The sequence below is a fragment of the Gnatocerus cornutus genome, chromosome 9 (assembly GCF_029298725.1).
Source record: "Gnatocerus cornutus isolate USDA-ARS CGAHR chromosome 9, icGnaCorn1.1, whole genome shotgun sequence".
In the NCBI taxonomy this organism is placed as follows: Eukaryota; Metazoa; Arthropoda; class Insecta; order Coleoptera; family Tenebrionidae; genus Gnatocerus; species Gnatocerus cornutus.
The window spans coordinates 5,670,206-5,694,707 of NC_142241.1; the positions used below are offsets into that span (position 1 = coordinate 5,670,206).

General features: G+C 38.2%; 4 protein-coding genes across 5 annotated transcripts; 2 read left to right on the top strand and 2 right to left on the bottom strand.

Annotated features, from left to right (window-relative positions):
* Positions 1 to 3,224: 3,224 nt before the first annotated feature.
* Positions 3,225 to 9,868, bottom strand: LOC148168131 (proteasome adapter and scaffold protein ECM29). Its single transcript, XM_088045900.1, has 19 exons — positions 9,756 to 9,868; positions 9,502 to 9,632; positions 9,337 to 9,453; positions 9,022 to 9,290; positions 8,833 to 8,971; positions 8,644 to 8,783; positions 8,327 to 8,596; positions 7,842 to 8,279; positions 7,579 to 7,795; positions 7,331 to 7,529; positions 6,313 to 7,284; positions 6,090 to 6,264; positions 5,755 to 6,043; positions 5,466 to 5,708; positions 5,069 to 5,413; positions 4,707 to 5,022; positions 4,381 to 4,658; positions 4,168 to 4,331; positions 3,225 to 4,004 (listed from the first exon to the last, which is right to left on the bottom strand). The coding sequence occupies exons 1-19, from the start codon at positions 9,784 to 9,786 to the stop codon at positions 3,269 to 3,271; spliced, it is 5,469 nt and encodes a 1,822-aa protein (XP_087902026.1). The 5' UTR covers positions 9,787 to 9,868; the 3' UTR covers positions 3,225 to 3,268.
* Positions 9,869 to 9,913: 45 nt separating this feature from the next.
* On the top strand, positions 9,914 to 15,927 carry LOC148168132 (uncharacterized). 2 transcript variants are annotated; one of them, XM_088045902.1, is made up of 12 exons: positions 9,974 to 10,261; positions 10,314 to 10,531; positions 10,579 to 11,075; positions 11,125 to 11,297; positions 11,342 to 11,452; positions 11,502 to 11,641; positions 11,686 to 11,911; positions 11,957 to 12,134; positions 12,182 to 12,372; positions 12,419 to 15,148; positions 15,198 to 15,314; positions 15,360 to 15,926. In XM_088045902.1, the coding sequence occupies exons 1-12, from the start codon at positions 10,178 to 10,180 to the stop codon at positions 15,873 to 15,875; spliced, it is 5,181 nt and encodes a 1,726-aa protein (XP_087902028.1). In that variant the 5' UTR covers positions 9,974 to 10,177; the 3' UTR covers positions 15,876 to 15,926. The 2 variants fall into 2 exon arrangements, with proteins under 2 accessions (XP_087902027.1, XP_087902028.1); XM_088045901.1 differs by having other exon boundaries at positions 9,914 to 10,261; positions 15,198 to 15,927.
* Positions 15,928 to 16,004: 77 nt separating this feature from the next.
* sud1 (Prolyl 3-hydroxylase sud1) lies at positions 16,005 to 17,943 on the top strand. Its single transcript, XM_088045903.1, has 5 exons — positions 16,005 to 16,120; positions 16,166 to 16,327; positions 16,372 to 17,030; positions 17,094 to 17,609; positions 17,656 to 17,943. The coding sequence occupies exons 1-5, from the start codon at positions 16,099 to 16,101 to the stop codon at positions 17,917 to 17,919; spliced, it is 1,623 nt and encodes a 540-aa protein (XP_087902029.1). The 5' UTR covers positions 16,005 to 16,098; the 3' UTR covers positions 17,920 to 17,943.
* cwo (transcription factor cwo) lies at positions 17,927 to 24,386 on the bottom strand. The gene is made up of 6 exons (XM_088045904.1): positions 24,301 to 24,386; positions 20,620 to 20,685; positions 20,491 to 20,569; positions 20,240 to 20,442; positions 19,748 to 20,191; positions 17,927 to 18,684 (listed from the first exon to the last, which is right to left on the bottom strand). The coding sequence occupies exons 1-6, from the start codon at positions 24,363 to 24,365 to the stop codon at positions 18,282 to 18,284; spliced, it is 1,260 nt and encodes a 419-aa protein (XP_087902030.1). The 5' UTR covers positions 24,366 to 24,386; the 3' UTR covers positions 17,927 to 18,281.
* Positions 24,387 to 24,502: the final 116 nt, after the last annotated feature.

Genomic DNA, 24,502 nt, shown 5'->3' on the forward strand with positions numbered 1-24,502 from the left:
AATTAAAATTCCTAAAACAGTAAAAACTGGTGTTATTATTGAAATAGTTTCCACCACTAAAACTCCCTGGAAACTTTGTTGGCACGAATCAATGCATCCAGACAGTCCAGAGATTTGTTTCCAAACTAAATCAAAGTCTGGTTGTATGCAAGATTCAATTTTCTACGTTAAGTAAGAATCCATCTAGTGACTTTTTAGTACCAGACAACCATAATATTTAATACCTCGTAAAATTCAGTTACGTTTTTACCACCAACTTTAGACTGTCGTAAAGTGATCACATTTTAGCCATTTTTCTTGAGTAATAGTCTGCGAGTTTAAAACCGTAATTAACATCACAATATTGACCAATATTTCACATATAAATACAATAACTTTGGCGCTAACAATGTGAAACTGCCAGATAGTTTGAATTTGTAAAAATAATGTAATTCTTTGTGTGTAAGTGAGATCGGCAAAGTTTGGATTTTCGCACGGTTTACTTTGATATGGGCCGATAAGGCAAGATGTCATAGAACAGTGACCTCAAAATTTGGTTTATTGTTTGATGGCTGGATGAAGCCTAGATCTCTTATGTTAGATCGTAAATGAGCATGAAAAGTGCGAGACAATATCTCTAGTTTATAGCAGTTTTGAGCTAAAAAATGAAGAGCGTTTCCAGTAGATCTTTTAGAGCTGATTTCAAATCTGTATTTAGTTTTTCCATTACATGAGAAAAAATCTTAAAAATGTAGAACTTTTTGCACTTTGGCAGCTCGTCGAAATTCCAATTGCTTCCAAGATAGTTATTTATTGTCCTAGGAAAATTCAAAAAATAAATTCGAATCCACTTAAATAAATGAGATAATGCCATTTCTGGCCTATACCAAAAATGGTGGATGCGCCACAGACATAAACCTGTCAATATTTAAAAATATTTGCAAATTTAGTCATTAGAGTGGGTTCAATTTGGTCACGATTGCCGCGTAAATGTCCAACTTCCTTCCCCTTTCAAATCACATCATTAAAATTAATTTATTAAACCCAATTCTTTAATAGCCGCAAATTTTAATGTTATGCTGGACAAAATTAGCCCCAATTATGCATGTAAACTCTCGTAAATTCTTAAATATACAGTTAACAGTTACGTAACAGTTCACATTTCCTCCCTGCTGTACTTACCTATGCGTTGTCACGCCAAAATTATTGTGATTTAAAGCAGAGGTCACATTTTTCGTAACCACATTTCTTGGACCGTTATATCTTCAAAGTTTAATAATCTCCATGTCATTGTGTGGCTCGAAATAAATTGGACAAAATTTCACATTTCCGCATTTCCCCACTAACTTAGGTATTTAATTTAAATAAGTTTAGCAGTAAAGTTCTACGAACTTGAAGAATGTGCTTTCAAGCGAAGCAAAAACCCTTCAGACAAACGATAAATTTTTTATCTTCTCTCTCAGGACCACCGCTTCAGAGATTCACACAAAAATTTAAATTTATTGTAGACACCAAAGGGAATCTGGTTAAAAATTAACACTTGATAAACCGATTACGCATTCTTGTAAATATTCCAGCGGCTACTCAATGCATCAAGGTCAACATCTTGCACGCCTTGGAAAATTAAAATTGTTAGATAATTTTTAGGTGCGTTAAAAAGTCGGTAATTGGGCCAGAACAATGGCCTCATCTCACGTAATTCTAACAGTAAAAGAATAATTATGCAACGTTTTTATAATTTATCTTTATTGTCTCATCGCCACGGTTGGATAATGTGGGGACCGATGAGAACAATATTGAAGATTGCCTCAGGTGGAAAGTGAAACACGTTGGATTACATGTGTAACATCAAAGAAATTAACAATATTGCTTTAGATCTGAAACAATCTCGAGCCTTGTAATGGCTGCAAAAACCAAGGCTTTATGGAAATTAGTAAAAGTGCATATTTATCAGTATCACTGGCGTGCAGTTACCTTACATTCACTTGCAACGCGCAGGTGAAAGAATTTTTCAAACATCTAATGCAATTTGGTCGACGCATTTCACATCTGTCCACAATAAATTACATTGGCGGCAACCACGAAACTTTCAATCGTGTCGTATGTAATTACCTTTATAAAAATGTAAATCGAATTTTTGATAAATGTTGGATCGTCATTCATCGTGAATGCTAAAACGGTAAAACGGTCTCTGTAAGCTTACTTATTGTGCAAAAACATAAAATTCCTCGTGTTTGAAAAGTGTTCCATTACTTAATTAAATTAAACCAGACGAGGCGTTAAAAACTTAATTAATGAAGTGCTTTAAAAGTATAAATGGTCGTTGCTGGTCTCGTAATAGTCGTTGCAGCGGAGGTGAGACCGTTTCTTGCGTTTATTTATTGATGCTGTTATCAATATGTTTTTATAACGACTCAGCTCTCGGTTGTTACTTCTGATACCAAACACTATAAATCCGAAATTATCTCACCAAAGGGAGCTTTATTGTTATGAACCAAATAATAACGAGCTATAAATATAGATCAGTTTTACTTTACCGACAGTTTCGGTACAGATAAATTTGTTTTTTGACACCAGAGATTTGTTTCCACTGACGGTAGAATCCTGAACAAAGCGTCACAAAAAACAAATCTCTTGCGCATTATTACCAATACAGAAACCACATACGTAAGTATTTTTTGTTGAAAACCAAGAAAAATAATTCTTAACCGTGAACTACTTTCATTTTTCATCACACTGCCCTAATTCCCACTTGTTCTTGGTTCATAAAAAATCTTCGGTGGTTTACGTAACCATAGCAGCGATTTTTCAGAACATTTTCGCGACTTTCGTTCATTTCCAAATGTGAAAGTAATAATGCAGTCTGGACACCTGCAGCGATTTACACTTTGCCTAAAAGTAGCCGAAGTGAAATCCTCTAGTTTTTATTACCTTTTCTCTCGGCTCCTAGTTCAAAAAATTTGATATCGATACTGTCTCTAACAGAAAGGGAATTTTGAGTGCCCTGCCACCGCCATCAAAAAAATGAAGTTTACGGCTTGAAAGCATGCTTTCTCTTCATGTTATCTTTTCAATAGCAAGCACTTTGTCATGATCAAGTTCACCGCAATTACCCGATAACGAAGATATAAGAAAGTTGCACCAATTAAATAACGAATTATTAGTAGGTGGACAATCCAAATTGGTTGAAGAAAGTCTTCCTGTTAAGGACACAATTTCACTTTCTTCCGACAATAAAACAATAATTATCAAAGTGATCATTTATTGTAGAAGTTTACAAACTTAATAATTAGTTGGTCTTTAGAAGGTTCTTAATATCTGTTAGTCTTGATTTAATTTCGGGTTGCGTGTCCCCTGAAACGTCAACCAAGGCGTCTTCAAACATGTCACGCAACTTCTTGAAGTCTTCATCTAACTTTCTTTCTTTCAGTTTTTTACCCATACAAAAAACAACGTTCAACGCCTCTTTCCTCAGTCGGGTATGTTTGGAAATTCCAAGCGCGTATCGTATCGCTATAAGAATATTATCGACAATTTTCCCCAGACGTTTCGCTTCTTTTTCATCCGGACCTTCATTAAGTAGAATAAGTTTATCCACGTAATTGTATAGTGCGGAAACAACGCTGACTTGTACCGACCGTGTAATACACGGTAAACACTTGACGCAATGTTCCACGAACATTTCTCCATATTTATTCTGCGTTTCTTTGCTTTTTTCAGGCCATGTTTTACCCAAAGTTTCGTAAGCCATTTCCTTTAGCTTAATGCTGTTTTCGCGTTTCTTGGCGATTTCTTCAGAGGAGGAGTCTTCGTCCTCTTCCTTTGTCGCGGTGGCGTCATCAACGAGAATCGACTGGATTATGCTATAGACTTCGTCGAACTTGTCCACTTCGAGGGCCGATAAAATGTTACCTAAAGCTTCTAAAGCGTTGATTTTATACCCGATTTCGTCCTTTCGGCTCTCTTTGAGCACGACGTCTATGATTAGGTTGGTGTTGACAGTTTCGTCTTCTTTAATGGCGTCTCTGAAAGTAAAATTAGAACGTCGTTCTCAGTTTTGAGTTACAGCGAAATCACGACAATGCTACCTTCACATTCTGTGACGGAAATTTAATCCCAAAACTAATGAAAACTAATGATAATAAAGTCGTGACTCCTCCCGCTGCGGCACACCCAAGTCCCACTTACTTGCAATTTGCACAAATACTCGCGAGAGCCTTTAACAATTTATCTTTTCCATTCCACGTCCGTCCAGACAAGCCATTTATTAAGATATTTATTAAAGCATTTCTATGCTTGGCATCCATTGTCGTACCTAATTTGCTTGCAACTGTTGAAACAGCACTCGCAGCCTGATTCAAACAATTACATTAATAAATTACAACGATTTTTACAACAGACCTGAGCTTTCATGGTCCACGATGGTGATTCAAGAGCTGTTTTTAAAGTATTACAGATTACTTCAATGTTATGTCTAATCCCCGTTTCGGTGCCTGGACTATGTTCGGACCAGATTTCGGTCCACACTTCAAGCGTATTTTCAGTTTCTGGGGTCTTCTCGCAATGCATAGCGAAGAAAACAAGCGGGAGGATGACCTCAGAGTGCGATTTTAACACTTCCTGATTATGTATGCCGATGGATTGAATGGTATGCGCGCAGGCTGATCTGATGGAATCATCTACAAATACCTATGAAGAGAACTGATGGAATTTCTATCGGTAATTACCTTCTCGTTCGAAATACCAGTGCTGTAACTTAGCAAACAATTTCTCCAAACTTGATTCCTTCGCGGTGGACACCAGATGGCCTATTGCAGACGCGTAGTGTTTGCGGATGGCGGCGTTCCTGTCCGTCAGCCCGTTGACGAGGGCCGCTAATAATTTACCTGTATAAGGTTGCACGTCTTGTCCCATTTGTACCACCAAGAGAGTAACGAAATGGGTGCATGCAATCCTCGTCCCTAAACCAACAGACCCTTTCAATAACTCGATGATCTTTGGTATCAATTCCTCCAAAATCGAAGCGTCAGCGTACTGCAAACTCTAAACACGCGTGTTACTTCTTACAAAAACAACATTTCGCTCTTACTTTCGACACTGTCTCTGTGGTAAAATGCGACTTTGCGAAAGAAGCCCTCGCGCTATCCACCGCTTCCTGAGCTTGGCTCTGCGCCCCCAACATGGTACTCAAGTACGACAATTTCGTCGATTCTAGTTCTCCCGTTGCTTGTAACAAAGCCGGGATTAACTTCGGTAAAAACGGTTTTAATTGGGCCCCCGCAGAGCCCACCAACTCTGAGATCGTCTGAAGACTTATCAATCGAGTTTCCGCTACTGTGTTTATTATTCCGTTGTTTAATAAAGGTGGGAGAATTGCTTCTACCATTTTCACCCCAGCTTTACCCTGACTGATGTCGCAACCTCTGATACACAACTACGGGCACAAAAATTGGAAATTTTGATAGAAAACGCGGCGATTCTCTTACTTTACTGAGAACTCGCGCTGTTTTAGTCGCTGTAATCCGAGTCGCTTCGTGGTGATCATCCATGACACGAAACAGTTTTGTCCACAACTCGTCCATTGAATTAACACAGTCATGGATAGATCTATTACCGGAACCTTTCAGGAAGTCTTGGAGGGCAAGACAACAAGACTGGCGGACTCTGTATTGGTTTGAATTTATATTTTCTAAAAGATCGGCGAGAATTTGATCGTAATATTGATCGAGCTAGAAGAAAAAAATAAATATTTGATTTGATAACAGTTGTAGGTACCGTTTTTTGGGGTTCCGTCACCAAAACCCTCCAAATATTATGCATAGAAGCTTGGATATTCGGGGTGGGATCAAACTGATATCTGTACAATTTCGGAATAATCAGAGGAAGGTGCGCTTTTAGATCCTCCCCACACCGTTCGGCAATTGACGAAAAACCAAAGGCAGCCCCTTTCTTGGAATTCCAGATAGCATTATGGTTCGCTAGATGCATGAACTGGTATATCAAGTCAGGCTTGTTTAAATCGGAAGCCAACGAACAGAGCTCTTTATAAGTGGTCAGGTTGCCCCTTTAAACAATTAATTAGAAAAAAAAAAATCGGTATGAGTACCAACCCTGTGGGCGCAGCCCCCAATTGACCTTCCTCAAACAATTTAGTATCACTCGTAACTTGCGACACTTGTCTCGTTCCTGAGGTCAACTGCTTCACTAAAGCTGCCAGCAGCTCTTCAGATTTGTAAGTGTCATAGACGACACACAAACCCTTAGAAGCAGCGTCTTGAACAATATCTAAAACGCGAAAATTACCACTTTTATCGCAGTTTTTCTCAAACTCACCGTTGTTCTGGCACAGCAAGTCCATAAACGTGTTTTGTAACAACTGGAGCCTTTTACTAATAGGTTCGCGTTCACCACAGCCTTTCAACACCGCCAGTAACCAAATGCAAGAAGCCTGTTTAGAGTTCGGATGCGGCTGATTGGCTAGCTTAAGTAACTCATCAAGTAAACAATCCAAGTTATCGTCCATCATCGGTTCACTACTATTAGGAACGTGATTCTGGGGTAAAGTCGTCCATGGATTTCGAGCTTCCGGTGACCAAATGCTTTGGCAACACATCACCAGTGACTCTCCAATCGTGAAATGTACCTCCACGTCTTTGGTGTCTTTGGCTGTGTTTAAAAATCCCTGAATAACCTCCTTGGTGTGAGGGAACTTCTCCCCAACGCACAACAACCCCAAAGCTTTCGCAGCTTTCTCCCGAACTTTAGCAGAGAGTTTGGTGTTGTTCATTACGTCCATCAAACGGTGCACAATGTCCATTTTCGTAATAATGTCGTTAGCAGGACGTTTGGCATCTGGACTTCCAATCTCTTTAGGCTTACCATTATCTAAAGGTAACGCACATCGACGACCCAAAAGCCCGATACTGGTGCACGCTCCACCGACCAGCAGTGGATTTTGTTGCTTTAAAAGTGCAGCCAATGTTACGACTGCTTTTTTGTGCAGCTCGCGGGACACACCAGATCCCACCAGCATCTTACACTCAAGACATGTACCAATGCCTAGGATGGCACCGTGTTGAGCCTCTAAATTCTTACTATCTGTTTGTTTATACAAGTAGTTTATGGCACCGTCAAAGTCTTCCGACGTGGTCAGTACAAGACTATAAAGAATAGAAGCGTAATCGCGAACTTCTTCTTTGGTGGAGTTCAATTGATCACGAATCCAATTACTGTCTTTGGAAACGAAAATTTTTAACTGAGGAACACAGCCTATGATTTCAACCATGCAGCTTAGCGGCTCTATCGCTGAAAATCAAGTTATTGCAAAGTGAGTGAAGTTGAAAACACTTACAAGGACTAGCTATAAGTAACTGTCTTACTAAAGACACGTACTGGAGGAGTAGATTGCTTTCGATGGATTTGGCAACATCAAACAGACTTTGGAGATATTTTGCGATGAGCGGGGTATGTTCACAAGGGTGGTTTAGTATGTCCCTGGTAAGTGGGACATCTAGATTTCTAATCAAACACAACCTCAAGTATAGAAGTATCTAATAAAAACAAAAGTGAGTAAAAGTTAAGTACTGGAAGCCCAGCAACCTCAGTAAAAGTGCGTAGATCAAAAGGTAACGCATGGTTACCTATAGTAAACCGTTTGGAGCTATCTTTCATCAAAATTTCGGATTCGTTGTATACATAAGTCACAATTTCAGAGAACTGAGGAGTAACAATTTTGTTCTTTTTAGACAGATCAATGTCAGTTTTGCGCGAAGTACCATACAGAGCCTTAAAGGCTTCAGCAGAAACATCATCCTTGCTGCAAAATAAATTAAGAACGTTAACAACTGCATTCTTTTTCTCACCTGTCTCCCGTTAGCAACAGCAATAAGTACTTCGAAGGCACGTGCACTGGTGGAAAAATCGTCGCTAACGTCCTAACAGCAGTAAACCTCACCATCGGTTCTTCAGAAGTCATTCTAAATTTAATAAGAGCGAAAAGAATGTTCAACCGGCCGTCTTTATCTGACTCTTCTAAGCAAACATCGTATTTATAAGCTAGGATCAAATTTAAGAGGCCCTCTCGAATCTGTAACTTCAAGTCGGGGTTTGCAGTTTCCAGATTCTTAAAGAACGTCTCCAACAGGTTAATGTCGTGGTAAACAATCTTGGGGAACCTTTGCGCAAGAGTCCCTATCAAAACGTACGCTTGCCCTTGATGCGCATCTTCACCTTCATTGATCAGTTTTTGAAGACCTGAGAGGAGAACTGGTGCTACTTTACTTAACGGACCCTCGTCAGCACTAAATCACAAAAATTATATTTTGATAGTTGCAATTATTTGACTCACTATCTAACGAGATTCATGGTAAAATTCAAAGCCAACGTCTTAAGTCTGGTATTGGTATTAGTACCATACAGAGAATCAAAAATCACTTGAATTGAAGACGGAAAAGCAAAGGCTTTTCCTGTGATTCGACACAAATAAGTTAAGAGTTTTAGTCGGATTCTAGTACTCGCAGGGGATTTGATTTGATCCGGTTTGACGTTCTTTGATTGTGTGCCTAAGAACATTGTAAACAGAGGCATTATGACGGTTACAGAACCCCAATCCACGGATCTGAAAAAGAATACTAACAATTGGACGATAAGGAAGTGATCGTTTACCCGACGACTTTTTTCAGTTCCATGTCTGCTAAATTAGCTACACTAAAACGAGTGTCGGAGGCTGCGACCACGAGGTGGATGAGGATATCTTCGTCTTTAAACACGCCGTGAGCGAGGAAGCGAACAATGCCCAATTTTATCTAAATTTAAACGTGAAAATGTTAAAATTAAATAAAATTTTAAGTTTACCTCCTCAAGTTCTTCTGGTTTCAAAGGATTATTCAGAGTGATCCTTTTAAATGAATGTTGACTCATACATGGGGGTACAGGAAGACTGATATTATTGCCCCCTCTTTGCTCTGGCTCTGGCGTTTGAGGTGATAAAGCCCTAAAACCCACAAGTAACTAAAAACCTCAAAGTGTGGGAAAAATCAATACCCATAAGGTAACAACAACATATCCAATAACATATCAAGCAAGTGTTTCGCAATTTGGGGTTTCTCATTCAAACCATACAAAGAAGTGACTTTCTCAGGCTCAGTAGGCATCTTCACTTTACCTAAAACTGGGATGACCATCAACAAAATACTGTCTAAATGAGCAGCAGGTTTTTGTTCCAAAGAATTTAATACAATTGGCACTAGTTCTGCTTGTTTCTCAAGGGACAATCTAGGAAATCCCAATTTAATGTAGATTATAGTGAAATTCTGCAAAATGTAATCAGTTTTAATTCCACAAAACCTAATGACTTACTGTAACAAAAGAGGTGGCTGCTGGATCCTGATACTGCATTAAAAGAGCCTCAATGGGGAGCTGAATTTGGGGTCGAGTCTTTACTCTCTTATTCACATGAATAAGCAGTTCCATAACCTTGAAAATTCAATGATTATCTATAAACTGAAGAGTCATTGTGATTACCTTTTTCCGCACTGCTTCTTCTGGTGAAGCAAGTTTTAGAAGGACAGGTGTCAAAAATTTGGCTAAAAGATTTTGTAGCTGCTCGTCCGTTTCTGCAGAACCCAATCGAAGGAACACTCGCTCCAAGAGCACTGAAATAAAATGAGTCATAAAAATTTAAAATAAAAACCTGACCTATGTTTATGTAATATGGAAACTTCTCAGATAATACGAGTATTATATTCCAAAAAAACTTATTCATTCACAACACTTACTCAGCTCATTTGCAATGTCCGCCATAGCCATGTTTATTTATCCAAAAACTGTCAGACTGCTGTCATATGTCAGATGTGATTTTACTGTCACTGTTACGATAAAAATCTTTACGTCATTAAGTTGGTAAGAGAATCTTACTAATCAATTTATAAATAATTTAAGTCATTAGTCATTAGCTGCGTCTGCCTAGTAAATAATTAACTTCGCGGCTCAACTTTTGAAACTTCCTTTCAATTCCATGTGTTTGTGTTTTTTAAAATGTAGCAAACTCACAGATGTCATAGCTGCCAACCAAATTTTTTCAATGACGGGATAATGACAGAAAATTCCCGCGTTTGACACTGTTGAGACGCTGTTGTAAATAATTGTACCCAAAAAGTTTGAGCTATTTTTTTATTGTCCGTTTTCCTATTTTGTTATAATGAAAAGAATCATGGAACAAATAGAAAGTGGTGTGTTTGATCCAGCGAAAGAGCTTACTGGGAGCAAGGACAAGTTTTTAGAGGTTTGTGTACTAACGGTGTTGTAATAACAGTAAATATCTGTTTCGCCTGTAGGTAAAGACTATGATTGAAAGTATTAGTGAGGAATTGTCGAAAGATGCTTGTATTAAACTAGTTGCAACCAAATTACTACCACAAATATTCAGCAAAAATGTGGATGATAGTTTACGAGACAGAACTACTGAAGTTGGGTTACACCTTGTTCAGTTTGTTAATATTCTTATCTTAAGTACTAAAGAACAAGATGATTTAATCAGTTCGATAGAAGACACGTGAGTTTCGCAGGGAGGTCTTTAATTTTGCTAATTTATCATTGTAGATACATACCACTGATTGGTGAGCTTAGAGATAATAATTACCACAAGTGGGACAACCTCTGGATATTTTTAATCAAATTCTGTAGTTACAAGATACATACAAAGATGAGCCTCGCAAATAAACTCTTACGAGTAGTAGAAGTGGCTTTTCGTAACTCTACTTCAATAGACCAGAGATTAAAAGCTTATGATTGTTGGATTGAGCTCATAAACAACAGTAGTTTAAACATGGAACACATGTGCAGTGCTAAACAAATCAAACTCTTAATGACTCCCATGAAGGCAAAGTTTTCAAGAATGCCCGTTGTTATTATGAAAAGATGTGATACTTTTGTCTATTTATTAGAAAAACTACAAGATAAGGCGACGTTGTGTTTGAAGGAATTTCTTGAGTTTTGTTTCGGCCCTTTTGATGAGAAGAATGACGAAAAAATGAAACAAGGGAGAAGTGTTCCAGAAGTTTGCAACAAGAGCACCAGAGTGTTGCTTGAAATTCTTGGTAAAATTCACACTAGTACAATCTCGTTTTACGTATTAATGTATTACAGGTCATTCACACGAGAACGGCGAAAACTGCTTAGCTAATGATGATTTACATTTATGCAAACCTTTCATTACCAATAACAACTTCCCGAATTTTGCGGAAATTTTAATCCAGTCGGTGGTCGAGTGTTACATTCTATTGAATGAATGGAGCCAGGATACTCAAAAAAATAATATTGTAAGGCTGTTCAACTTTTTTACGTATCTAATGCAGTTTTTTAGATCATAAAGTGCCTTTGGCGGTCTATCCTACAATTTATTGATAACAGCGATGATGACGTAAAAAAGACATGTCGTAATCAAATTAACAACGCATTAAAAAAGTTATTAGAGGTAAAAATCGCTGAATGGGGTACAATTTATACATCTTTTTTGTTGCCAGAAATCGCGCTCCAAGGACACTTTACATATTGTTTTGGCCAATATGGTGAATTTGATAATACCAAATGAAATGGCACCCCACTTTAAAGAAACGATTTTTGATGTTTCTTTATACGTTTTAAACCATCTCACTGATTTCAGGTACAAAAAACTCGCAACAATATTGTAGTAACACTCATTTTTAGCTCCCTGAATCTAAACAATATCAAACCATTCGTCGTTTCTTGTTTTGACCCTCCAAATGGTTCAAACTTTGATAAAACGGCCTGCAATTCTTTCAAGACCAACATGAAAATTGTCAATTCCATCTTGTGTGAAATCTGGCTCAAATGTAAAATTACAATCTTACCAGACAACCTTTCAACTTTAATTTGGCCCGTTCGTCATTACCGTAGTTTCACTGATGCTGAGGTAATATAAGTTTTTTTTTATTCACGAATTACACTTCAATTATAGGCCGTCAAATCTAAATGGAACAAGATCTATTCGTCTGAATGCAAAACAGATGCTTTCAAAATTAATGTTTTGAATGAACTCGAAAAATTGTTCCTTGAAAATCCGCTGCTTAGTTCTAATATTGTTGAATTTTTGGCATTGGTTTCGGCGCGGGAAATCAGCCCTAGCAAGGACTTTGGTAATAATAGTCTGCTATTAGATAGAATTCTAAAAACTGGTTTTTAGTTTACAAGTTCATGCGGTTAAATGAACTGGTTCTCAGTCTCCCGAACTTATCAGATCTGGATGTAAACAAAGTTGGATCACTTGTTTTAAACTACTGCAATCAAAATCAACATTTTTACAAGATCGGCAATAACGACGAAGCTTTAGACAAAATCTGCGTCTGCTTGGAACGGCTTGTCACAGTACATAAGGTACAATTCCACCCCATCTCAACATTTGCTAATATTTTTTGTGCAGGATTTCCGAATATTAAAAGAACTACCCGACCGACTGAAAAACAGTAGTCCGATAAACCTCGCAAAATTTTCTAAAAGATTAATGTCTTTTTTGGAAGGCGTGATGTTAAGTGAAGACATCCAAGTAGTTAGTTACACCAGAAAGTTAATCGAGGTGTTGGAAAGTGGGAAGAATGAACCGGAACCAACGACGCCGTCGAGATCTCATCGCCTTTTGAACATGGCAAATTTGTCGAAATCAAAACGATTAACTGGACCAAAGTTATCGCCATTATCTGCGAAAAGTAGTCCCGCGACAACTCGAAGTAAGAAGAATTTGATAAAAAAGAAGGAAGTAATTCAAACTCCAGACAACTCCTCAGATTTCGTTAAAATCGATACCGAAGTTAAGATAAGTATTGAGAATCTTAGCGAACGCCAACTGGAGATGTTCAGGAAGCGAAGAGAAGACATTCCCGCTTTGTACAACGATCTTACTCAGAGCCAAAGTCAGGACTTTTTCACGAGCTTGGAAAAAAAGAAGGAAGCAGAAGCCAAATCTCCAAAAGAAGAGAAATCCTTGCCGAAGAAAAGAAAAAGAAATGAGCAGGACGACGAAAGTAAAAGTAAAATTCCTAAATTACAAGACCACGAATATATCGCTGATACTGAGACGGTCCCGCTCGTCTGCTCCGATTTAAATGAAATGTTTGAAATCCCGCTTGAGCCGGTTCAGAAGGTACCTCCTGAAGATCTATTCCAAGAAACACCAATCCTGCGAGAAACACAAGTTAACACTGAAATAAATGGCAGTCCGTCAAAGCTAAAAGTTAAAAGTCCTGAAAAGAAATGTCCCGAAAGTCCCTCCCGCAAAAGTCCACGAATCTCCCCCAAAAAAACGGAGAGTATGTCTTCTCTTATTAAAGAGCTAGACGCTTTATTGAGCAGTAAACAAAACAGTTTGAAAGAGGAGGAAAACGCGGTGACGAATGGAGACCACGGTGAGGATGATACTAAGACTGTTGGAGAGACTTTACTTCGTAAGAGTCAAAGACAGGTTAATAAGCGCCACAGTGACTTCGTGTTAGCTTTGACGAAGAAAGAGACGCCGGAAGGCAAAGTGAAGGCTAATCGCAGTTTGGTGGAGTCCACTGAAAATGGGTTTAAAATTAAAAACGCACTTTCTTTACGCAAAAAGAAACAGAAAGATAAACGAAAGGAGAAACAATCAACCTCTCAAACAAACGGAGAAGACACCGACACAAACGTGAGCATGACGGAGCTGTTAGCCCGCGTTGATAAGAGAATTGAAGAAAATAAAAATTTGGAGAAATCAAAAGAGGCGGCGCTGTTGTCCTTACAAGATGGAAACCAAAATCAAATCGTTACAGAAACCAAGAAAACAGACAAACCAAAAGAAAATGAACTAAAAATGAAAATTGACACAAAGACCCAGTCTGTTGTGCCAAAACCGGTATATTTTCCACTTCCGGAGACCGATAAAATTCCAAAAAGATCAGTGGATGTGTTCGAATTCAACGCCCAGGAAACATCTCCATCTCCATCGCCATCGGAGAGCGAAGCTAGAAAACGAAAGAAAAAGAAAAGTGGGGGTATGGGACTTACCCGTAGTGATTATGTCAATAAGAAACGCAGGAAGAAACCACTCAAAGATCAGAAAGAAAAAGCTTCCCCCAACTTCCACGTTACTGCGGATTCTAAAGTTCCGTTGAGTCGAAGTCCGTCCCTAAGAGCTGTTCCTTCGCCTGTTAAAAGCGAAACTATAACTATTTTAATTACGCGGAGCCCTCCTAACGTTAGTAAAGAAAATCAAGACGATAAAATAGATGAGACACCCGCATCGGCGACGAGAAAGTCAAATCGGAGGCTTTCTCAAAACTCCGAGGACGTGATAGAGAGCTCTCAGCAACCTGTTTCCATTAAAAGACTCAGGACAAAAAATGGTCGTTTTATCCAAGGCAAGATTGATACCATGATAAAACCCACGCCAGATGCCGTTTTGAAGAAGAATGATACAGAAAAGATGAGTTCCGACCTCTTCTCAGAAAAAGAAAACGAACAAGCTCCGACACCGGTTTCAAGAACTCGCAGGTTGTCGCTGACTGAGCCGTCACAGAACGTACGAGCCGGACGAATAAAGCGCAGTCAATCTCTTGATAAGTTGGTTTTCACACCACTATCCCTCTGTCTGAGATCGAAAGCAAGTCCAGTAGAAAATAAAGTTAACGACAGCTCAACTGAGACTCTCACAGCTACCACAGATTCCAAAGAAAATGTAGCTACTAGCACAGAAAATCAAGAAACTCTCACTCTCAGTCCCGTGGAGAGTGCTACCAAAGATGACCTGCCTGGGTCACCTGTAACTTGCGATACTCCTGATCGAACTTCAGAATTGTTAAACAACACTTCTAACATTTCTCCGATAAATTGTGTAGAAGAAAGCGTACAAACCCCCAAGCAACCGACCAGTGAAGTGTCTAACGTGAGAGTAGCACGACTGCTGAAGATGGTGAACTCTCATGTGCAAGTTAACAGTGACGGGCCGAGGTGGTTTGGAAACAAACACTCTTCACCACGTGGTAAAGTGAGGAAGATGAAAATGAAGAAAGGGGAGGACTTGGACGTTCTTACATTCTCGAGAGAAATTCCGAGCCCGTTAACAGTTCCCACGAGCGGAATACTCAAGAGGAAGTTTCCAAACTTGGAGGAGGCGTCTGCTCCGTCGCCTAAAGTGAGTTTTTCTACATTAACACAAAAAACAGTACTGAAATTATTTTTAGCGTAAACGCGTGAATTTCTCTGATCCGGCCATCAGCGATAAGAAAGTCTTCATCAAAGATTCTGAGGAATATGAAGTCAACGATAAAAACCTCACAAGCGACTCAACTGAAGAAAAGGTAAAAACCAGCTCATTGCGACTAATTTTAATAAAGTTTTTACAGGAACCTTTCAACCGCGAAGAAGCACTCGTCTCATTTAAGGAATTCTGTGATTCTAGTTTTAAAGACGATAGTGAAGTTAGAAGCACTCTCCTCAACCTCAAGGAAGTTCCTGAACTCGAGGACGTAATTACTCAAAGTTTGGATTCTTCGCAAGATTCAACAAAAGACACTTCACAAAAACTTCGACCAAAATTACTGAAAATTGCGGAGAAACTGTCGGATGATCTGCTTCAAGTTTTTATTAAAGGATTTTCTAAAGTAGTTAGGGGAACAATAAATGATACTCTTCAACCCGAGGATATTCACAAGCAAATTGAAGATCACGTTGTGAAGCTTAATTGTGATAAGATGAAGGATTTGATCAAGACATATTTTTTAAATTTAGATAATGACGACCGTAATGATTTTCTGGTGAGTTTGATGAGTTTAGCTAGTAATGAGCTTCCTGTGAAAAAGGAATTTATTAATTGTCATCTTGATTTAGTACAAAGTTTTATTAATAAAATGGACGAATAGTAATGGGTTGTATTAGATATGTTTACTTAAGTTGTAACATTATTTCTTCAATGTAATAAATACTAATTACGGTTCCGAGATTTTTTTTTGATTTGCTGGATATTTGACCATTGCGTGGGCGGAGTTTCGTTCGCTTAATCGTTTTGCCACCAGAGGGCAAGTGACACACGTGTAGAATTTTAGGTTACTTTTGGTTTGATAGCTAACCTAAATGTAAACTACCATGGAAAAGGATAAGGAGAAAGGTCAGTATAAAGATTAATCTTCATATTATAAACATTCAGCTTTAGCAAATAAACGAAAGCTGACTGCCAGTACGAGCAGCGAAGAAGATGAAGAAGAAAACGAGATCGTCTGTGACGATTCAGAAAGTGAACCTGAAGTAGACTGTGATAAATGGGGCAACGATTGTAAAGTCGCCCCCGTACAACCCCAAAACTCTATTCTTGGCTGTGAGTAGTAAACCTCCATTGATTGTTTACTTATTGAAATGTAGATCATTTAATGCCCACGTGTAGCCGCAACCCGGACGAAAACCCACACAAAAGAATTAAAATCGTCCCAGAAATTCGAAAGAACCTCTTAGAAGTAAACTACAAGAACAACTTTCAGGATCTTTGGCACAAAAACAAAGATTTTGTAAAGAGTGGGACTGAACTCATCACACACCCTTTCAAAGTGTGTGTTATTAATGACTTTTTGGAAAATCCCACGTTTTTGAACGATGTCCGGCAGGAATTTAACGATGTTGATTGGAATTTGAGAAGTATGGACTTGTATGAGTTCTCACAGTCCAAGGATTTGCAACACTTGACTCAGCATACCAGCATCAACAGTATCTATAAGTTGTTGCAAAATGATGTCATGAAATGGGTTGCTGAAATCACTAGATTGAAACTGACGCATATTTCAGCAACTTGTAGTTTGTATGGCGGTACTGACTACTTGTTGGTTCATGATGATCAAAGAGAGGACAGAATGATCGCTTTTATTTTGTATTTGACTGGACCAGATGATTGGAATGAAAGCAAAGGTGGTGCTTTGGAGCTGTTGAGGAAGGATGAAGATGGTCATCCTGGGGACGTCGCTCGCGCGGTTTTTCCAGCCAACAATCAGTTGGTTTTCTTCCCTGTAACCAACGACTCTTATCATCGGGTAGAATATAACTATAATAAAACTTGAAAACGAGTCATGAATAACGATATTTTTTACCCCCAGGTCGCTGAAGTCACGAGCCTTGGAGACACCAGACTGAGCATAAATGGTTGGTTCCACACAGAAGTTCCACCAGTTTACGTCACCCCCACCTTTAAGCCTTACCCAGAGGGACTCTACGCCGAAAAGTGCTACAAACCCATCGATTTTGACAGCGAATTGTCTGCATGGATCTGTGATGGTTACCTAGAAGACGATATAATCGATGAAATTCAAGAGTATTTTGAAGAACACTCGGAAATCTCCCTCAAGAACTTCCTTCGAGAGGAGCCTTTAAAAGAGCTGTTGTCAATCATAAAATCTGATACTTTAAACTGGGTGAAGATCGGTCCTCCAAATCGTTATTGTTATGAAGTAGTCAGGACGAACGATCTGCCTGTCGTTCTAGACAGATTTTTACATTTGTTTCAAAGTAAACAGATGTTTGCTCTGTTGCAAAGTTTCACGGGGTTGGAGTTCAAGAAAGAGAAGTCTTCAATGCGGTTTGAACTGCAAAAGTGGACGCCTGGATGTTACTCAGTAAGTTATGGTTATGTGTGAGGCAACTCATAAACAGTTTTTTTAGTTGTTGGGTGATTACGAGTGGTACGACAAAAAACAACTGGATCTAGTCCTGCACTTTGATTGCGAAAACATGAACGATGTAATTGGTGCCAGGACGTTGTATGTCACCACAGACGAACAAGTGCAAGACGCGCTGATTACTTTAGAACCTGAGGAAAACAACCTGAATCTGATCTACCGGGATACAGCCAGGTTTACCAAATATTACAGTAAGCTAAGTCGTTGTCGATGTTTTTATACATTGATGTGTTCGTACACCGAATAAAGTATAGTTTTTATTAAACAATAATCCTTTATTTTTATAAAAGTTACACAGAAGTACGTTTTTTAAAATACTATTACATAACAATTAGCATAGTGGTAAAATTATTTCAGTTGCAAGCTTGGTAGTGTATTTTCCAACAGTAATACCAACCGTGAATACTGTTTCGACCTTCAACACAATACTGGTCATTCGCTGTCTGTTGAAGGCTCCTTATTGCACTTGTCAAATCCACGTTGCAACTCACAACTTAAAAGTAAATTCTAAAAATAACGACTCCCCTAATTTTTAGACTATATAAATTTTATATCAGTCTTAAAAATTTTCCTGACCTTCACAGCCTTATAAAACCCTGCATCACCAATTCAATTCCAGTTGTTATTATATTCCGACTTGTATTTCCCATTAACATAATTGGGTTGAAAATTTACATTGATTGTGACAGGATGTAAAACGACGTTCTGCGCGGCGGACACCACGTCCAATATATCGTAGTTGCGTAAAAACGGCATTAAACTTTTATAATCTATTGTTAATGGGATATAATATGATCCTTTTGCGTGAAGAACAAATATAGGAACATTGAAATTTCCTTTTTCCAATGAACTTCGAGCTGCTGGCGAACATGGACGCAGCTCATTTCGAGGTATTGACTCTATCTTCAGGTGATTGAGTGAAGAATTACTTTCTGTCGGCGAAATACGAGAATTTTCGTGTTCGGAGATTCTTGTCAACAGTTCACTGCTAGGAGGAGAACTGCGGCTGGAACTGTAAAAAAAGACACTCAGTTTTCGCATGTTTCCGTAATTGCATAATTGTATTGACTCCCAACCTCTTCTACTGATAAGCTAAAGGCGTAATGACGCCACTGAGCAAAATATTGTGTAAAACACATAAGGTACAAAGTGGAAGGCTTTCTTTTAATTAAGCGATAAGCTACACGTAATTTTTACGGATCATTTAGTGTGTTGTATCCTTGAGTTGTACGTCAATGTTCCCACAAACTTCGAGACACGTGGAAATTACACGCGTGAATTTTTTGATTCGCGGAAAACTGCTATGAGCATACTAGGAAAAACCTGACATTAAAATATGGCCTTTGGATGAAAATAGATAAATTTGATTCACGATACGTTTGTTTACATTTTTTAGGCGGGTTTTATCATTTTATTGCGACACGTGAGCGTATTACGCTTTGATAAGAAAATCACTGCGACGATTTTATTTTTGCGAGCCCTTGGCGAAAAAGTAAACTCGAGAATTATTTTTAGAGGGTCATTAGATTTTAATCGCAGTTCTTAAATGTTTAACGGAATTAGCTCATGTTCTGACGTTGTGGAAGTAAAATTTCTCGGGAACTGGCGGTGTCCCTAAAATTCCTTCATTTCAAATGTTGCGGTTAAAAAGAAGGTCGCACATTTTTCCATGCTAATTTTCTCCCCTTGTTTATCAGCAAGTGACAAGGATTATCATCGTGATTGATGTATTTCTAGACTATTGCGGGTCGTTTTTTTCTATACGAAATATTCGTGTTTTCGTTATGTCACTATCGTTTGCTCCAACTTGTGCAAATGTATTCCATGAATATGAATGTGCATGCCAAGTTTGTTACAATGACTTTAATTGTTTTTGCAAAGAACTATGTTTATGTTGAATTGATTATCTGGTTGACAAAAATAAAACCGAATGGAGATAATCTGATAAAACGCAAAAGTACTGGGTAAACACTAGTAGGAAGACGACACGAAAATAAATATGAGAACAATAACTAAAATTATCACCTTCTATTTTTAGTTTCGACGTTTGCAATAATTTAAGAAAAAAGTGTTACCTTTGGTTCTCGACGCTGGTGACTGATTCCCTTCGTCCATTTTCCACTTTCTGCCTCTTTATCCCCTCATTCACATCCTGGCTGAACCTCATTTTGATGTTTGTTTTATACTTGTAGGACACCCCGTTGCCATTACACTCGGGATGCTTGTCACAGCTTTCCGTGTCATTCAGTCTAACTGTGAACGAACCATTGTTATTGGGTTCTGTTTTAGGCGCCTGATAATCAGACCCCTGCACCTGCAGGTTTCCTTCTTTTAAATTCCTATGTTCAGCAGCAGGTTGACTGGGAGCAGCAGGTGATGGGTGTGACATCCTCGACAAGCTCTCACAGTGCTTTTGCAAGTGGTTGAGGATGCGAACGCAGATGCCTTCACGAGGAAAATGGCCTTCGACTTCGACCATAAATCGCATGGTTTCAGACATGCATTCTTGATATCCCATACTAAGAAAAACACATAAAAAAACTTTTAAAAGTAGTCAGAGTACTTACCGATAGTGCTCCGAAGGACTCCCGTGCCCCTGCTGAAGATACTTCATGTGTTTTATTGCCATCTCAATTATCTCCGTCTTTTCTATTCTTCCTCGTCCTTTCTTCAAGTACTCGGTGGGGATGAGCCGCGATAAATCCGCGAGACAATTATTCATGCGGTCGCGACGTCGTTTTTCTATTATTCGATGAGACATTGGGTCTTGCTGAAACGAAGAGTTAGAGGCCGACAAGTGAAAGAAGGAAGCGTTTACCCTTGTCACTTTGTTCTTTTTGAAAGGACCATATTCGCAGTCATCTTCACTGCAATTTGCCGTGGAAAAGTTCAGGTTTCTGCAAGTCAAATTATGAACCCTATTATAATTGTAAAATTTGAAGCTTACGTATCGCAGCATTGATAAACACCTCGTTCGTCTTTTGGTCTCCCCAATTCATCATTCGAACAGCATCTATTACAAAAAGATCAAATTTACAATACAAAGTCCTCGAAATGGCGTTTAATCTAAATTGGACCTTGCCAAGTATTGCAAATATGTCGCACGTACATTCATGCAGAACCAACACCTAAATAAGCGTGTTATAATTAACAAAAAACGCTTTTTAACTGACAATAAATAAATTTACACTTTTTGCGCAGATTGGTTTAATGTTTAAAACATAATTATAATCAAACGAAATTTTCATAAAGTTTGGGTCTTTTTTTAAACACATTTAAAAACAGGGTCAAACGACATTAATAATCCACGTACCTTTTTCTCGATTTAATTTTGCAAATTTCGGAGGAACATTTTTATTTAAATTGTGGCGACTTTACAAGGTCTTTTCATTAATTTTAGGACAAATCAAGAACCCAAACTTCGCAGGTAAAATTTACTTTAGATATTTAATTATTCAGTTTTATTCCGCTTTGTAGGAACTTATTTTAACCGAGTTTTAGTTAAAAGCGGTTATCGGATAACCATTGAATCCAGTTTGGCTTTTCTGTTGGTGTTTCAAAGGACTTGGGCATTGAAAACGAAGAGTCGTCCAAAAAGGCTATGAAATTTGAAATCTGTTGGTACCCCTGTGTTTATCATGACAGTTTGATAGCCCCCAAAAAAAAATCTACCAATCTAGAAAAAAATGCTACGCCTCTTACTTTGACGTCGGGCTAGTAATAGAATTAAAAAAAAAACTGCGTCGATGCGGTGGAATTAAATTTGCAATTTGTCTTGAAAGTGGCAAATTACGTTACATTAAACTCGAAAATTTGTCACCGATGAAAGCCGTGCGATTATTCAGCAGTATTTTCTGGCTCCGACCCCGAGAAAACAGGAAAAAAATTAAGGAAGTTAACAATAGACCCAAAGTACCTGAAAAAATGGTGCACGTAACTACTGCTGCATCAGTCTAAATTTAGTTTAAATTTCAGTGCAGCGGGAAAATTGTGCCTAAAATCGCGCGTCGGTGGTTTTTTTCGGTATTTATTTCTCCTTTCTCCTCCTACGAAAATCGTGGTTTTGTGTGGGCCCCTCGCCACTGTGGCAAAAATTTCGCGCTAAACAAATAGGAAATTCCGGTTCGTCTTGTTTATATTTACGCGACGTAAGAGAAAACGTAGGTGTGACCTTGCCGTGAACTCGAACCAAAATTAAAATACCAACGCTCCACGTTTTCAAATCAATTCGTGCATTCGTCCGAAAAAATTGCAAATTGAAAATGAAAAATCGTTGCCCGCCAAGGTCTTTTTAGTCGAAGGCGAGCGGAATATTGCGAAATTAAATTTCGTCGACAATGGAAACACGTGATTCGTTAACGATAATAGATGTCAATCAATGATAAAAATATGCTTATTTATTGATCGTTTGACATCTCGTGATGCTCACGTGACGTAAATCGTCTAATGATAAGCTTCCGAGTGTCGATTCGTCTTTTTTTTTTCGAACCACCCAATCAGAGTTGTGAAATTAATATGATTTTCATTGTGACATTGAAGAGGTGGAAAAATACAAAGGAATCCTTCATGTTCTCATTATTATTAAATGACAAAATGATTATTAAAATGAAATTAATAATGAAACGTGACATGCAACCCGTGAAAACAACACTTTCTACACCTGTGCGATAAGATAAGACGAATTTCAAAATCCTGGCTCGACTGTTATATTGGTATTTGTAACTAAATTAAATTTAGAAACACCAGACGCGAATAAAAATGTTATGTCACGTTGGCAAAATCATTCAATAATAAATAAAATAAGATCATTGCTCCTTAGAGTTGAGCGTTTCACACTTTTATTTCACACGAGTAAAAATTTGGACACTCAAATGCCAAGCACTCGTAGTAAACGAAATAGTTATTTTGTAAAAAATATAGCTTTCAACTTGTGGTTTCTAAGGAACACTTTCAATTTCGAGCAAATATTTAAACGTGTGATAGAAAAAGTTTGTTTTTCACGTAAAATAGACGAGCAGCTGAGGTTGCAAAATATTTTCACTACCGAAAACAAAAATCACATCTATTTTCTTTAGAATTTATTATGATCGTGTTGTAGTCTGGTAAATTAGAAAACAGAAGTTTTTGATCACACTTATACCTAATAATGCAACTAAATATTTGCACATAAATATCTAAATTGGTGACTTTGATAAGGAAGCGTTTGGAAAATTTTGACTGGTTCGTACTGGGAAAACTGAACGAGATCCGTATAATAATATGAGAGTAGCATCTAAAATGCTTGTTTTTCTGTATTATAAACGTGTCAAATAGACAGTCAGAGCTACCAACATATTTCAGATTCTAAAGCCACCGAAGACTGCGCTTTGCTCGATCACAAATGCTCGTTCATCTTGGAAGTAAATTTATCTTCTTGTTTTTATATAGAATATTAAAAATAACCCCATACATTAGTGTGCCATTAGGCAACTAAACAAAATTGTTAAAAATGTTCCATAAATAAGTCACCGATCGTTAATGGTTTAATTAAATGTTACTGATTCATTCAGAGTGATAATATTTCGGAATGCGATAGTTTTGTGGTTTCACGAATTTGTTTATTTCCTGTCTAAACAACACGTTTTGTCAGTGATGCGTATTTGGGGTTTTCCATTTTTTTGCTGCGTTTGTGTTTGGTGGCAATGTTCTTTAAGCGTAGTGTTACAAAATTCCGGAAAGCTTGCAGATTTTGAATCTTTGTGGTAGTTTATCAGGTCCAAAATATTCCAGATCATTCTGTAAATACGTGTCTTTTATTTTAGGACTCACGATATGCGGCTAATTCATTTCTTATCCATTTGCGATATTTTTAGCACTATCTTGTATAAAGAATTGTCCTGGGGGTTGTTTGCAATTATATGATTTTGTGTAAGCATCATTAGTCTGCACGTAAATAAGCTGACATTTAGAAAAGCTTTTTTTATTGAAAGAGATGGAAAATTGGTTGAAACGGAGAATTAGGGTGATGTATTATGTTTCTTTTTCAGGGACTATTTCAGAGTAAATTGCGGATTAACTCGTGGTTGCCATCTGTGAACAGCTTGAGCTAATTAATAGAAAATTGGCAAATATCCCGAATTGTAATTTTTCGCGAAGCCGCTGATAAGAAAGTAGGATATTTTCACGTGCGGCGATTGATTTACACCGAATAAACAACCACGTTGGTTTTTTTTCTACAATCCTTGTCCAAATATGCGGTAATCCTGTTTGCCAACTTCGTAACTTCCTCATACAAAAAATGCGTTTTTAGAAGAAGAGACACGTGTCGCTGCGTTTGCAGTAATTTGATGACAGCTTGCGTAGTTATGAATGTGTCTTTGGGGGTGTTTCATTTTGGCAATGTTTTAAGTTAATTGGTATCACGTGCGAGTCCGAAAATAATCCGACTTCCTGCATAAATAATATTGCGTCAATGTGAAATATACGAGTAGAGGGGAGAGGACCGGTGCCCCCTGAAACAATTTGTTTACAGTAAAATGCGAATCGCGTCAGTGGCGTCGGAGACGAATAATAAACTTCGCTTTATTATCGCAAGAAGCGCGTCAAACTGGTTATATTGGAAATTTGCGTAGAAAAATTAAGACCATACCCTTCGTATTTGACCCTTTGGAGGTTGGCGGTGTTTTCCTCCCAGTAAGCGTGCGTCATATCCATTTTCCGAGGGGTTTGATCGCAGAAAAAGTCTTAACACATCACACGTCTTCCGATATTTCTTTACGGACGAATTGGTTGACAGGTTGCGATCGCACTTCGCTTTCATCTACTCCTCGGCCACTGATTCCACTCGACGA

Coding starts and splice junctions, on each gene's coding strand:
- LOC148168131 (XM_088045900.1), bottom strand. CDS start 9,786: ATGGCTATGGCGGACATTGCAAATGAGCTGA. Junction 6,265..6,312: donor CTTGCTGTGCCAGAACAACG/GTGAGTTTGAGA, acceptor TTCGCGTTTTAG/ATATTGTTCAAGACGCTGCT. Junction 5,023..5,068: donor CCACAGAGACAGTGTCGAAA/GTAAGAGCGAAA, acceptor ACGCGTGTTTAG/AGTTTGCAGTACGCTGACGC.
- sud1 (XM_088045903.1), top strand. CDS start 16,099: ATGGAAAAGGATAAGGAGAAAG. Junction 16,121..16,165: donor GGAAAAGGATAAGGAGAAAG/GTCAGTATAAAG, acceptor ATTCAGCTTTAG/CAAATAAACGAAAGCTGACT. Junction 17,610..17,655: donor GGACGCCTGGATGTTACTCA/GTAAGTTATGGT, acceptor CAGTTTTTTTAG/TTGTTGGGTGATTACGAGTG.
- cwo (XM_088045904.1), bottom strand. CDS start 24,365: ATGGATATGACGCACGCTTACTGGGAGGAAAACACCGCCAACCTCCAA. Junction 20,686..24,300: donor CAAAGGGTCAAATACGAAGG/GTATGGTCTTAA, acceptor TTTTTGTAATAG/ATGCTGTTCGAATGATGAAT. Junction 20,570..20,619: donor GTTTATCAATGCTGCGATAC/GTAAGCTTCAAA, acceptor TTTGACTTGCAG/AAACCTGAACTTTTCCACGG.
- LOC148168132 (XM_088045901.1), top strand. CDS start 10,178: ATGAAAAGAATCATGGAACAAATAGAAAGTGGTGTGTTTGATCCAGCG. Junction 11,453..11,501: donor CATTAAAAAAGTTATTAGAG/GTAAAAATCGCT, acceptor TTTTGTTGCCAG/AAATCGCGCTCCAAGGACAC. Junction 12,373..12,418: donor GGCTTGTCACAGTACATAAG/GTACAATTCCAC, acceptor TTTTTTGTGCAG/GATTTCCGAATATTAAAAGA.